General features: G+C 39.8%; 1 protein-coding gene across 4 annotated transcripts in view; it reads right to left on the minus strand.

Annotated features, from left to right (window-relative positions):
- AFF3 (ALF transcription elongation factor 3) overlaps positions 1 to 13,633 on the minus strand; it is a 339,352-nt gene that overhangs the window by 283,519 nt on the left and 42,200 nt on the right. For all 4 annotated transcript variants that reach the window (XM_064646295.1, XM_064646294.1, XM_064646293.1 and 1 more), the window contains exon 2: positions 5,254 to 5,374. In XM_064646295.1, coding sequence (XP_064502365.1) covers positions 5,254 to 5,374 — 121 coding nt within the window. The remainder of the gene's footprint in view (positions 1 to 5,253; positions 5,375 to 13,633) is intronic.

Here is a 13,633-nt window from a genome sequence, read left to right on the forward strand (position 1 = left end):
AACAAAAATTGAGTGTTCTGCAACAATCAATGTAAGAAAACAAAGTTCCCTGCATGATTCTGCTGAAATCCTTACTGAAGTAGCACTGCCTTATTCAGCAGCAGCGTTGAGGGATGAAATCGAAAATCCTTATTGTCTCTGAAGACACTTGTCAACATCTTAAATCTACCCTGAACTGGAAAAGCTATAAAGGGCCTTAGAGTATATAAAAAAAGAAATCTATCACTGATATCATGCCGTACTTAAAGTATATTACCTGGAAACTGGAAAATTTATTATTGCAACTACACAGAATGGTTTGGATTAAATCTGACCATGATAAAACTTTTCCTATAGCTCAACGCAAGCTCTCCTTCAGCCATGAATGAAAAGACTGCATTCCCAATTTCCTTCTCTGCCTGCCTAAGTTTTCATAACCATCTGGGAAGCCACACAATGTCCCATGCAAGCACTGAACAAATTCATCAATCTAAGCCAGCCAAATGCTATAAGGTGACTTGAAAACAGTTTGTGGGAAATGAGAAAAGTACAGATGATTATGTCCCTTCTTTGAAAATGCTCTGACAGGATGCTCATTCCAGGGCACTCTCTTCTTTTAAAGAAGAAGTAAACAGAACGCCCACCAAGTTTTTCACATTGCTCAGTGTTTGCTGTGAGTAGCAGAGGGAACACAGACACTCTTCCTACCCTTTAAGATTAATTATTGTCTTAAAAATAACCCATTTACTTCCTGACTGAAAAGGCAGAAGCTTCACAAAGAAATAAAACAAGCAAATAAAACATACTGGAAAAGATTGAAGAATCCTGCTTTAAAAAGCCACTGTAAGCAAAAGAGTGTATCATTAGCATTTATGCAGTAGGGATTTTTCTGAACCCTGCCAAGATTCAGGCGTGTGATGTCCTTTACTTTACATTTTCAGAGGAAGACAGTAATGAGGTAGTGCAATTCTCCTTTCTCTCTTCTAGACATAGAGTCTGAATGGGAAAACTCCTAGTGGTTTCAGAAGGCCAAGCTTTCATCTTGAGACTCTCTGTTTTAGAGGAAAACAGAAAGAAGGAGAAAAAAGGGAGAAAAAGGGACTGGAGAAGATCCCCCTAAAGTTATGTTAAAAAATATGAAAGATGTCGTGACCACATCAGTTACTCTAGAAAACTGGAATATGTAAGGGAAGGTATGTAAGGGTAACACCCAGTTTGGAACAATGCTTTTTTAGGGTTTCCTAGTAGGAAAGCTAAACCCAAGCAAAAACGCCCCGTAAATGAGTGTTGTGATTGCCAAATGCAAATTTTCAGAGGACTACAGTGGAAGCATTCTTAAGTCAAACAGTAGAAGCAGTCCTGTTTTGCTTGAAACTTTTGCCTTCAAATTTCAAGGACACTACCTTGTAACTATGTAAAATATATCCCATCTAGCTTTCTGATATATATTTGTTACTGTGCTAATAGACCTGAATATATATCGAAAATATATATTGAAGGAGAGTGGGAAGGGAAAAACTCAAAAGTGTTGCATCCAAAACTTTGCTTTTCAAACTGGGAATAAGATGGCTCAACCACTACAGCCTGATCTTCCCTCTGCACATACAGCTGTTACTATCATAAAGACAACAACCTGCTATGGAGAGAACTATGAAGCATTAATTCACAGACAGCAAGTGATTTAAAAAGGGGTGTTCCTTCACTTCACAGGAATCACATCAATATCCTAAAGAAGAGGAAACTATTAATGAGGCTTCAAAAGTAGGAAGCATCATATACATCTGAAAAGAAAGAAGGTTGGAGATACACTCACATGTCTCCTGGAGTCCATAAAATAACTTCTACATTTGGGCATCTCCTTGGCCAGCAGAATTGTTTTCCAGAAGACATAGGGAATTTTCCTTTTTCCCAGTGGGTCTCTTCTATGTTTCCTGTGGATTCTCCACCCTGTGCAGATTCCTTGTAGAGAAATATTTTTCCAGCTTCCCTCTATGGAGAGAGATCTGTCCTTGGGCCTGCACTCAGTCTGATTCAGTCAGTGTGTGTATGAGGTTTGTTTCCCTGCCAGAGCATGGCAACAAGGACCACCAAATGGGATGGGGCCCCTGGCATCCACAAGTCTCCTACAGCATGCATAGCTCATGAGGGCAGTTCTCCACCCCGATGCCACTAGCTCCATGAGCATAAAAGAATTTGTGTGCAAGTTTTGTCCCTGAAAAATCCAATTTCCCTAAAAGAAGGTTTATTTTTTTCTAATGGCTGCTATTTGGATGGGAAGGAAATAAAAGCCTCATTGCAGATTATCTCTAGACTATCACTAGCTCAGAAAAGTCATCAGGTTGCCTTTTATATGGATGTGATGTGAAGGTCACACATAGACATCTTGTATTGAGAGATCACAGATAACCACAAGAATAATTGCAGCAAACTGGTATCACAGCATGTGCTGACAACTGGTCTGTGTTGTTTATTCCTTCAGAACACACTGGGGATAATGTGAGGTGAGATTTTGTTTGGAGCTGATCTCACAAAGAAGAATTCACCTAAATCCTCTTGGGAACATGATGGGATCTGAGGTAACCTGCTACGAGCTTTAGTTTGTCCCACTATTTGCTCTGAAACATTGGTGGCCTTATTTAAGCATTCACATAAGGAAAACATGGTCACAAAATGAGTAACTAGGAAAAGCATTTTGTCCAAACATGTCTAACTTAGAGTGCTCTGATATTCTTCTGCAACGCAAGATGAATCCATGCATTTGAAGATGGCAACATCCAGAACTTCTAAAAATAAACCTGATGGCTGCCCAGAAGGCCATCAGAATTTTTTTCCTCATTAAAAATACTTACATGGTTAATGGGGCAAGATATTCTGTCCAGAAAATATCCAGAACTAATTTTCTATTTTTCACATCCCCCTCTAAAAGAGATTTTAAGTAAATGATACTGGATTTCCTGTAATCCTTCATAAAGGGTTGCTATGGATACTTTGAACAGGATAAGGGGCAACCCAAAGAGTCAGGATTTTTGAGAAAATTCGATGTTACAGTAGTAGTGATACATGTCAAGGTGAGAGAGGACATAAGATTTAAGAGATTTCCAGTCTGCTTTTGATTTTCAGATATGGCCTTCTGAATGGCATATCCTTTGGCTTTAACTCATGTTTCTCAAGCTGTGCAGAGGAATACTGAATTTGATCAGAGCTTGCAGTGAATGTCTGCTATAATTTCATTCTCCTTTGGAAACACTCAAAAGCTGAACATCTTTAAATGCACTAAGAATGGGTTTCAGTTTTGCTTTTGCAGAAAGGTTTCCTCTTTAGCAGTTAGCCTCTCTCCACAATAAGATCAAAATGCCCAAGCCACAGCTCTGTCCCCCATACTGAAAGTTCACAAATGCTTGGATGATTTCAGACAGCCCAATGGTCCACTGCCAGTGTATACATTACAAAACTGATGAAGTTTTGATGTCTAATATTACCAGAATGACTGGTCGCCCCAAGCAACTGTGGCTGTCACACCAACAGAGCTGTGAGTTATACTGCTGTCCTGGGCTTTGCCTTTCGCCATGTTTCCTGGACAAAGTTAGCTGTAGGATGTATTTCTGCAGCACCTTCTTTACATGATTGTCCAAAAGAGGGACATAGTGTTTAAAGATAAGAAGCAAGGATGGAGCCATTATTCTGATCACCCTGTAGGATATCCACTCAGTATCCTCTCTGCTTCTAGAGTTGGTAATGATTTTTCAATCATTCCTATTAGAGTTGACAGAATTAAACTGTGGTTGCATAGAGGTGCCTTCAGACATCGTAACTCAGAAACTCTTGGTGTGTCCCTGACATATCACGCCTGTGTCATGATAGTCATTACACTAGCCCAGAGGTAATAATCAAAGTGCACAAAATATTCCAACTGTACCACTTTTATAAGTAATTTGAGCTTCAGTATTACCAACCTGAGGCACCACAGACAAAACAGTAGTGAGGACCCAGCAAAAGGCCCAGTCCTTTTTGTGAGTGGTCTATTCAACTGGACCTACCAAGTGGAAAATCATTAGGTCTTCACTGAAACAGAGCCCTCAAGAAATCACAGCTGACTTATGTTTTTCAGGCTCTCTTCCATGGATTAGCCCTTGACTGGTCTCACAGTAGACTTTTTCAAGTGGATCCTTGAGGAGTTCAAGACATTTGCCATGGTTTCTAAATGTCTTTGTAATGAATCTGAAATTTGGGCAGCTGAATGTCAGCTTCAAGGCAGATAGAGCTGTGTTCCATCAAGGGACATGGTTTGAAAGTGGCAGATTTTTCTTTTTTACTAGGGACTAAATACAAAAAACAATCTGGAAGAAGAGCAAGCTAAAAGCTGACCCTGAAGCACGAGAAGAAAAATGGAAGCATGGAAGTCAAGTGCAGAAGCCAAGTGCCAGGTCCCAAATACGTCTCATGGAAAGAGGAACTAAAGCACCCAAAGCATCAAGGACAAGTGATGCTGCATGGAGGGAAAGACTTCACAGTGTGGTGGTTGTAACAGTAACTTCGACACTACTGGAAAGGCACACCAGACAATACATGATGATGCTTTGATGCATGCTGTCAAAGTCATTGGTTTCACTGGGGAAGATAAGCAGCCTCTGTGGGATACTGCTCTCTGGTCCTGTTCACGAGGGCTCTGTTTTCAGCCTTCTGTAAAGTGCAGAAGATCCTGCTTGAGCCTTCTAACACGGAGTGAGAAAAGACGGTTGTGCCTGATCAAACTAATGTTACCACGAGAAGCAAAGCAGGGAGCTGAGACTCCTAAGCTACTTCTGCCTTTGGTGAGGGCAAAACACGTATAGTAGATAAATTTTCTTGGTAATGCTTATAGAAAAAAAAAGAAGCGAACAGCAACATATTTCACTACATTAACCCTGCCACGGCATAATGCTTACTGTACTGCTTGACCTTCACCCACTATTCTTACACAATTGTTTTCTTCTGAGTGCTGCAGAAACAGGGCACCGTCACCTTCACCTCCTAGCTTTAATTCCATCTCAAATATTGTTAGGATAGTTCTAGTTTATTTTACTCTTGCTGCTGAATACTATAAGAAGCTCTATACATATGCATATATATATATATATACACATACATAAAATCTGATTCTCAATGAATCATGCATATTCTCTGGGAATTTGGTGGGGAGGGTACTGACACCTGGACAATGCCTTCTGCAGACAGCATTTTTGAACTGTGGAATAAATAAATTAAAAAAGAGTCACACAGCTGGGAAGCATCTACCTTGTATGGTTCACTGAAGAGGGAATAGCTCGTATTAAATGTGCCATCCTCCTGCTGGGCCTCCTGATTTCTCCTTTCCCATTCTTTCCTTCGCAGCACATTTCTATCTGGCTCATAGACACTGCAACAAAAAAAAGGAGAAATAGTTTTTTAAGAGTTAAAAATTAGACGGCAACATATAAACCAGTGTGCACTTAAAAGTTAAAAACTTTTGCAGACAGATGGCACAAATAAGCACCAACATGAATCGGATGAATGCCAGTTCAAGTAGGCTGGGGAGGCTCAGGTCTCTGGGAATGCTAGTGCTTTCTTTGCAGAGAATAGATAATTAAATTCTTATAGAAATATAAAAAAGAAATCACAGGGCAGGATCTAGTCTATGCAGAACTTCTCTGCTTGAAATGTGATAAAGGAAATATCTAAGCAACTTTGACAAAGACTGAAAGTACTCTTAAGGCAGAGGGTAATTACAGCTATGAGTAAATAGAAATTATGAACATATTTCCACTTATGACATATCCTCTGAGTTTTGCATGCTCCTTTTTTTCACATGGATGTGTTTCTGTAGTGATTCTTTCATTAACTAGCTCCCTAAAGAGCTGTTAAAACTATATGCTGTAGTGGTTTCCACAGTTAGGTTGCTTCTTCTGATCTCTGTTAATCAGCCAAGTCGTGAAACTACTACTAAAACAATTCCTCTCTCTGATGGATTTGACACTACCACAACTTCAGAACATGAATAAATGAATACTGGCATGACAGTGCATGTATGGCTGGTAGAGTGTAGCTGGAGAGAGAATAAAATCACTGCATTACACAAAAGAATTAATTTTTAGAAATTAACTACTTTGGCTCCAATACAGACATTCAGAATAATTTTTTTCTTTCACCTCCCCCCCCCTCCAGATTTCTAGTTTAATGCATGACAACATAAACCAGAGAAGCCACACAGGTTTACACATTTCAGTCTGTTATGTTTTATTCTCCTCACAGAGAAAACCAACGTGTCTAAGAAAGTTTATGTGTTATTTCAGGACAATGTGCCAAGTATGCTGATTGCCTGTTTTGCTTAGCTCAGCTAATGCTTTTCTTCTGGCACTGTAAATCTGTAAAGTAGGAATATGTATTAATGTCATGTAAGTGCACAACGTGTTAATAAGAAAAACATCGTCTTACTAACCAACTTCCCAGTTAGTAAAACATATGTTGCATTGGCTACCCACGTGATGCTACCTAGTATGCCTAAGGCAAGGCAGCCAAAAGGCCAACAGTGATCTGATTCTAATTCAAGACTTGAGGGAGCTGAAAATACATAGGATATGTTAGGCACTATTAGCGTTTAAAAACAATGCCTCAGCAGTCACCAAAGGAACACAAAATCTTGTGTTTGCTTGTTAATGCTGCTAACTCAAACTGGACTGCACAGTACCCTTCTGATGGGTCTGAGGGCAGATTCCAGGCTCCGAGCAGGGCTCTCAGACACAGGGGCTTACTATAAAGCACAGGGTTTCAGGATAGCAGGTTGGAGACAGCATCCAAATACATATCTGTTTATTCCACTTACAGGTGGTTGAGGGTTTTTTGGGTTTAATACCATATTTTTCATGAGCAATACATGTTATTCGGGCCAACATGCTCTCCTTGGAAAGCAGTGTATGAGGCAGCAATTGTAGGGGTAGAATTTTGGAAAATGCCTTCCTCCAGGAAGAAGGGGATAGCGAAGGCCTCCCCATTGGGTCTCTGTGCACGAGATCATCTGCGACACATGCTGCCAAAGCCAGAGGCAGAGCAGTTGTCATTGACTGCTATGGGAGCAAAGGTCTTCAGTTACTACATCATGCCACTGAGTACACTCCCATCAGCTAAGTCAGTTAGCAACCGCCTCTGTGTCTAAAGCAGACTTTCTGCCACAATGAATAGCTGTTGTTAGGTTGGGTTTTTCTGGAGTTGCAGGGATCGGGTTATAACTTCATCCTCAGCTACATGACCCCATCTGGAATCTCTTCGCTCTTTGAGATGCTTTGCATTTGGACTTTAGCTTGCAATAAAATAGAGAATCGGCAGTTTCCCTGAGATTAATTATAATACTGATCTCTACCCAATTTCTAAGAAGTAAGCAAGTGCAGCATTCTTCACTAGGTCTCATACAAATTTAAAAATGCACTGGTGTTATACTCCTGAAATGGAAGGACATTTTTATCCCTTTATTGGATGGAGACATACTTGATGAAGACGTACAAGTCACCAGGTCTCTGAACCCCCTTCTCAAATGAGCTCACTGCTGGCAATGCAATGCACAACCTGCAATAATTCAGAATGATTATGCAAATGGCAGAACTGTGTGACAATGCCTAACATGCCATCTATAAGCAGTAAGTTAGAAAGAGCTACAAGTTGAGAGTTGTGTTCCTTTGGTAATACCAGATGGCAAAATGTCTAGCATTTGTGAGGCTGTTCCTTATTTGCATGAACATTGTAGCAATCACATTTCCTTGAACGTATGTCACCAAATGTATTTATTTGTTTTGGTTCAAGGAGAATACTGCCAACTGCTATAATTGTCTTTATTGCAAACACTTCAGTTAATGGAAAACAGTTCTTTTTAATAGTTTTCTTCTCTATTTTTTTTAATTTGCAATTTAAAACAATCCCAAAGGTACATCTACTTGTTAATCGTTTACAGCATGTCATTTCCACAGCTCAGACATGAAGAACAAGCTCGTGAAAATCTCATGATTTTTTCTTCATTGGGGGATATGTACATATGTGAGTGATATCTACATATATATGTGTAATATCCATGCTTATACATCAGCTTACTGATGAAGAATTTTGCTAGTATGGGCCAAAATGTTGAAGCAGTTTTGTAAGACTTGGAAACTAAAGAACATGCAAATACTCATCTCTCAGAAGTCACTGTCATTTATATTTGTTTCATACAGGTCAAATTCCAAAAGGGTGAATTTAAATAGTTTTTATATGGTATACCATTAGTTTTAAAATGCTGCATCTGTTTCAAATTCATGCTTAGAGGACACAAACCAAAGCACAGGAAACAAGTCAAATACTTGCAAAAGTTATATATGAATAAAGGTTGTATGATAGAAATTAAACTATCTCAGATTTGGCACACTGCTTTTTTTTGATTTATCTCAACCCTAAGATCTGCCAAGGCACACACTGGATTTACCAATTAATTGGGTCTAAATACCAATGTCTCAGTCTCAAAGCACTTTCAGCACACCATCACCACCACATGGTCACAGCTGTCGTACCTTCTCTGATTTTTCCAGGATACTTTGAGTAATTTCACTCTCAGATATTTGATAAATCAGAATTCCAATGGATTTCCAAACTTCTCAGAGTACGTATGTTCAGTGTTTTGATCTGTTGTGATGCCTTTTGGAAGATCACCTTGATGACTACCCACTCTTTGGCTGTGTGCAAGGTGAACAGCCTGAAGAGAAGAGCCTAGGCATGCTGGTGCCTGATGGGAGAGTGGTAGTGACACAAGTTTCCCCACAGAAATACTCACAGCCTTCTTCACGCTACTCCTGACATCAGAAGGAACCATTTCCTTTAGTCCTTAATTAGAAATAGAGATGGCTCAGGGGACAGCCTAGGAGCAGAGCAATAATTTTACCTGAAAAACCTGCAGCTGGATTTAATCTCCTACAAAGTCCAAAGAGTTATGTTGCCTCAGGCTAGGCTGAAAGTAATCATATAAAAAGCCTAAAGTTTTAAATGTTGAAAAATATCCTTTTCTTTCTTTCCTTTATATTTTTTTTTTAAAGTACACTATTTCTGACTCTATTTACCTCCCTCAGACATCACTTCTTGGAGCAGCTCAAATAAAAAGGTCTGATCTCCATAATGAACTGGGTGGAGACAGTGCACCAATGTATCCTACTGTCCTTCTGTTTTAGGGAATGCCCAAATTTGCATTCAGAGGAAGACGTCCTTTCCCACAAATGAAAGCACTGCACCTTCACTGAGGAATTACAAGCCTTTGCAGGCGTATGGTGTGTATTAACGATGCTGCCTGACCTTTTCAGAAACCACAAAATTGCTGCATCACTAAGGAGAGATTCAGGAAGGGTAGTGTTATTTTGTTACAAGATCACTATCCTTATAACAGCTGGCATCTTTGAGGCTGTGAAAGACATGGGTAGGTAAATTGAAAGTGAGATTGCTGGTACTCCCCTTGCCTGGCATCAGTTTATTTTCTGGCTGTGGGGGGCTGTGACCCAGGCAGCCCTACCAGCATGACAGAGGATGGTGTTACCACATGTATATGCAGACCTGGCTGCAGTTTCTGAACTTATCATTTACAGCAACATGAAATCTCGCCTTTGCCTTTCCAGACCTTCCAATATAATTTTCCAGTCCAAAGATTTAGTTCATTATTTCTGAATTGTGAGGGTTTTGCTATACCCACATACACACTCACCTTCCTTCTACCCCCCCCCCCCCAATATTGTGATATAAATTTAGCTGGTGTAGCTTGTTTATTTGCAGTTAATGTTTACCCAGGAGACTGATGTCCTTCACCCCAGCACCTACCCATGGCACTTAGAATAAAACTTTCAGAACCTGAAGTCTAGACATATTAATTACAAAAGCAGAGTTGATGCTTCACCATTCAACTATTTCTTAAACTGGCAAACCCACAGTTCCTGCGGGCTCCTGGCAGGTCTTTGCTAGCAAAGACATAGCTCCCAGGGCTGAGCCTCTTTACCAGATTTTATCAACCTCCCCATTTGTTCCTAAACTGACCCTTCTTCTGTAATCACATTTAAAGGCTCCATCAAAATGCCATGAGACTACAACACTCACTCCCAGTGTCATGGGAACAACATCATCCCCAACCTGCCAGGTGCAGTCCCTGAATATCCCCTGGGAGCGTACAGTGCTGACTTTGTTCCAAACAAACAAACAAAAATCCATCCCAGAAACACAACTCATACCATAAGTGACTAAAAGATATGTGCACTTCAAGAACAAACCAGACCTGTGAACAAGTTTTCTGCAAGGACACATACATCTTTGAAATTAAACTTTAGCACACAGTCATTTTTGAATTATGAACAAAGTTGGAACTGCTTCAAAGCCATGGAAAACAGGCAATATTTCAAGAAAATAAATTTTAAAACGGTCCACTATTATTCTGAACATTTTTCCACAAATTTTAATCTGGCACACAAGTCAATATACTAAATTTCAGGCTGAAGTGAGGACATTTTCTTAAATATTTAATAGTCTAATTCTCCTCTGAATTACTACATTTAGCCAAAGTAGCTAAATAGAGAAAGTCAAAGGAAAAACTTACACAACACAATAAAAAAGCAGTCCAGCCCTGATTCAGGACAGTGATTTCAAAACTCAATTCAGAATGGAAAGTGGATTCTGAATTTAAATATACTATCATTCCTGTATCTCTGCCATATTTTAAAACTCGAAACAACTAACCAGCCTGAAACCCTGTAAAGGCAACAGTCCCCGGCATTTTTAGAAAATAGTCTTAACTCTGATGATTTAATTACAACAGGGTTACATTGCTTGCTGAATTGCTGTGCTTAACATGAAAGTGTTAAAACATTTAATGCCTGTTTTCGCTTTCACTGTTCATGTCCAGGGTTTTTGCTGGCCAATTTCTTGGTACCGGTTCCGTTTCCAGCTAAGTATAACTGATACCTGTTTGGAAATTTATTGATAATGGGGTAGGGGAGCTTTGAGAGACGGCAACCTTACATTTTTGAGCATTAAATGTTTTTCCTAATCATATTTGAACTATTATTTAAATTATGACAAAGGGGCTGCCTTTGTCAAGTGCCATAATCAATGAAATACCTTCCTAAGTTTCAACTAGACTTTTTAGACTTTTTATCTAGCTTAAACAGCAGAAGTTAATTTGATGATTTTTACAGTATTTTTTCCCATTTACAAACAGGAATGCCATGGGATAAAGCAATTACTCTGATTTACTGTTTTCACTTTGATTGAACATAAAGATGTAGCAGGGTCTCAAAAAAGCAGTAACTTAACAAACTGTGCTCCAATCCACAGACAGATAAAGTACCTATTTTGCTATTTCAAAGAGTTTACCTCCAGGCAGCAGCACAGAGCAAACATCAATCAATGACATGTGTCTAAGATGAGATTGATGTTTACTCTCACAGCTTTTCATCTTACATCCAATAAATTATTTTTCCTTCACCAAAATGCCTGGTTAAATTTCATTTTTCACTTTGCAGTATCAGTTTTAAAACTTTACCTTCCAGCAATTTTAAAGCTAGGATTCATTGATGCTTCAGCTTTTACAGCCTGTTTATGATTTGTATTAGCCATGAAACACTACCGACCAAACATGAATACGATCGGGGGGGCTGAGCTGGGGCGGCTGCTTGCACAGTGGCAGGTGCAGGCTGGAAGGTGTGAGATTGCTTTAATTATCTGCCTAGAAATTCCACGTCCAAAACGGGGAGCTATATTTTCAGGGGCAGATATATTACATCCACCAAATGAATGAATATATACATATCATATCTGCAAAATCAGCACTGTAGCGTTTGAGTCAGGTCTTCTGAGGGCTAACACTGGGCAACTGGAAGGAACCAAGGAAAGGCTGATTGTGGGTGCAGTTATTAACTTATAGGCACTCACACTGGACATTCAAAAAATGTATGAGTGCTTTGCATGCAACCTGACTGAATTTTAAATATATATTGAAATACTGAGAAAACCCAGGGCTGCAATTGAGACTGGGATCCACGTTGTTGACCCAGAGCATCATAACAGAGGAACATTAAAAAAAAAATCCAGTCTAGTTCAACACTATTAAGAGCACCTCTTCCAGCCCTGCTACAGATAAAACGTGCACATTTTCTTCCCTCTGTGAAGTTTTGCCCAATGAGAGAAATTGAGACATAATTCTAATTTATTTTTACTTTCAGGAAAAATAACTTTATCACATGATAAAAATCTACCGGTCCATACCTACAGGATACACAGATATCCAAACATATGCCACTCAGTATTAATATGTAATCCTATATTCAACACCTTACTATTGTCTAACACTAAAACTGCTAGCAAAAATGCCTAAGATGGATGAAGATCTAGTAACAACACTGTTACTAGAAACAAAACATTACTATCACTTTTAATGTTGTACTGCTCTAACAATATACTCTTCAAAAGTATATTCACAAGTGTAAAATTCACCGCTGTTAATCATCTCACACCTGGAATGACTGTTTCTTTTTCTTCAGAATCCAAAATTATATTTAAAATCTCCAGAAATTAAGTGGAGATTTTGGCTGCCAAGAAACAGATACTGGAGATATGACAAAGTATTCCTTTTGTATCCTCATCTCTGTTTTCCAGGTGGAGATAAAAACGAAATCAACACTGAAGAGCACAAACCTGACAGACCACAGTGAAGCCCTTTTATTTTTTTTAATGTTACTTTTATGTCGTAACTAAAAAATACAACAGAATCACAGAATGGTTTGGACTGGAAGGGACTTTAAAGATCATCTAGTTCCAGCTCCCCTACCATGGGCAGGGAGACCTTCCACTAGACCAGGTTGCTCCAAGCCTCATCCAATCTGGCCTCGCACAATTCCAGAGATGGAGCATTCAAGCTTCCCTGAGTAACCTGTTCCACTCTCTTGTCACCCTCATAACAAAGAATTTCTTCCTTATATCTAATCTAAACCCACTCTCTTTTCAGTCTGAAGCCATTCCCCCTTGTCCTGTCACTACATGCCCTTGTACAAAGTCTCTCCCCAGCTCTCGTCAGTCCCCTTTAGGTACTGGAAGGTGCTGTAAGGTCTCCCTGGAGTGTCCTCTTTTCCAGGCTGAACAAACGCAACACTCTTATCCTGTCTTCATAGGAGAGGGGCTCCAGCCCTATGATCATCTTCATGGCCCTCCTCTGGACTCAATCCAACAGGTCCACATCCTTCCTGTCCTGAGGACCCCAGAACTGGATGCGGTACTTCAGATGGGATCTCACCAGAGTGGAATAGAGGGGCAGAATCACCTCCCTTGACCTGGTGGTCACACTGCTTTTGATGCAGCCCAGGACATAGCTGGCTTTCTGGGCTGCAAGTGCACATTGTCAGGCCATGCTTGAGCTTCTCATCAACCAACACCCCCAAGTCCTTCTCCTCAGGGCTTCTCTCAGCTGAGGGAATCAATGAGAAACCTTTTTTTTCTGTCTAACCTAACAATGCTGAATTCCCTGGGCTACTACACAAGGCTTTACCTAACTTGGTGATGTCTATATCTGATGCAGTTTCTTCTTACATTCCTTCCCTGCATGAGATGTCAGACACAACTCCCCACTTGTCTGTGTACCTCCAGAATGACTTTT

The sequence above is a fragment of the Pseudopipra pipra genome, chromosome 2, assembly GCF_036250125.1.
Source record: "Pseudopipra pipra isolate bDixPip1 chromosome 2, bDixPip1.hap1, whole genome shotgun sequence".
NCBI lineage: Eukaryota > Metazoa > Chordata > Aves > Passeriformes > Pipridae > Pseudopipra > Pseudopipra pipra.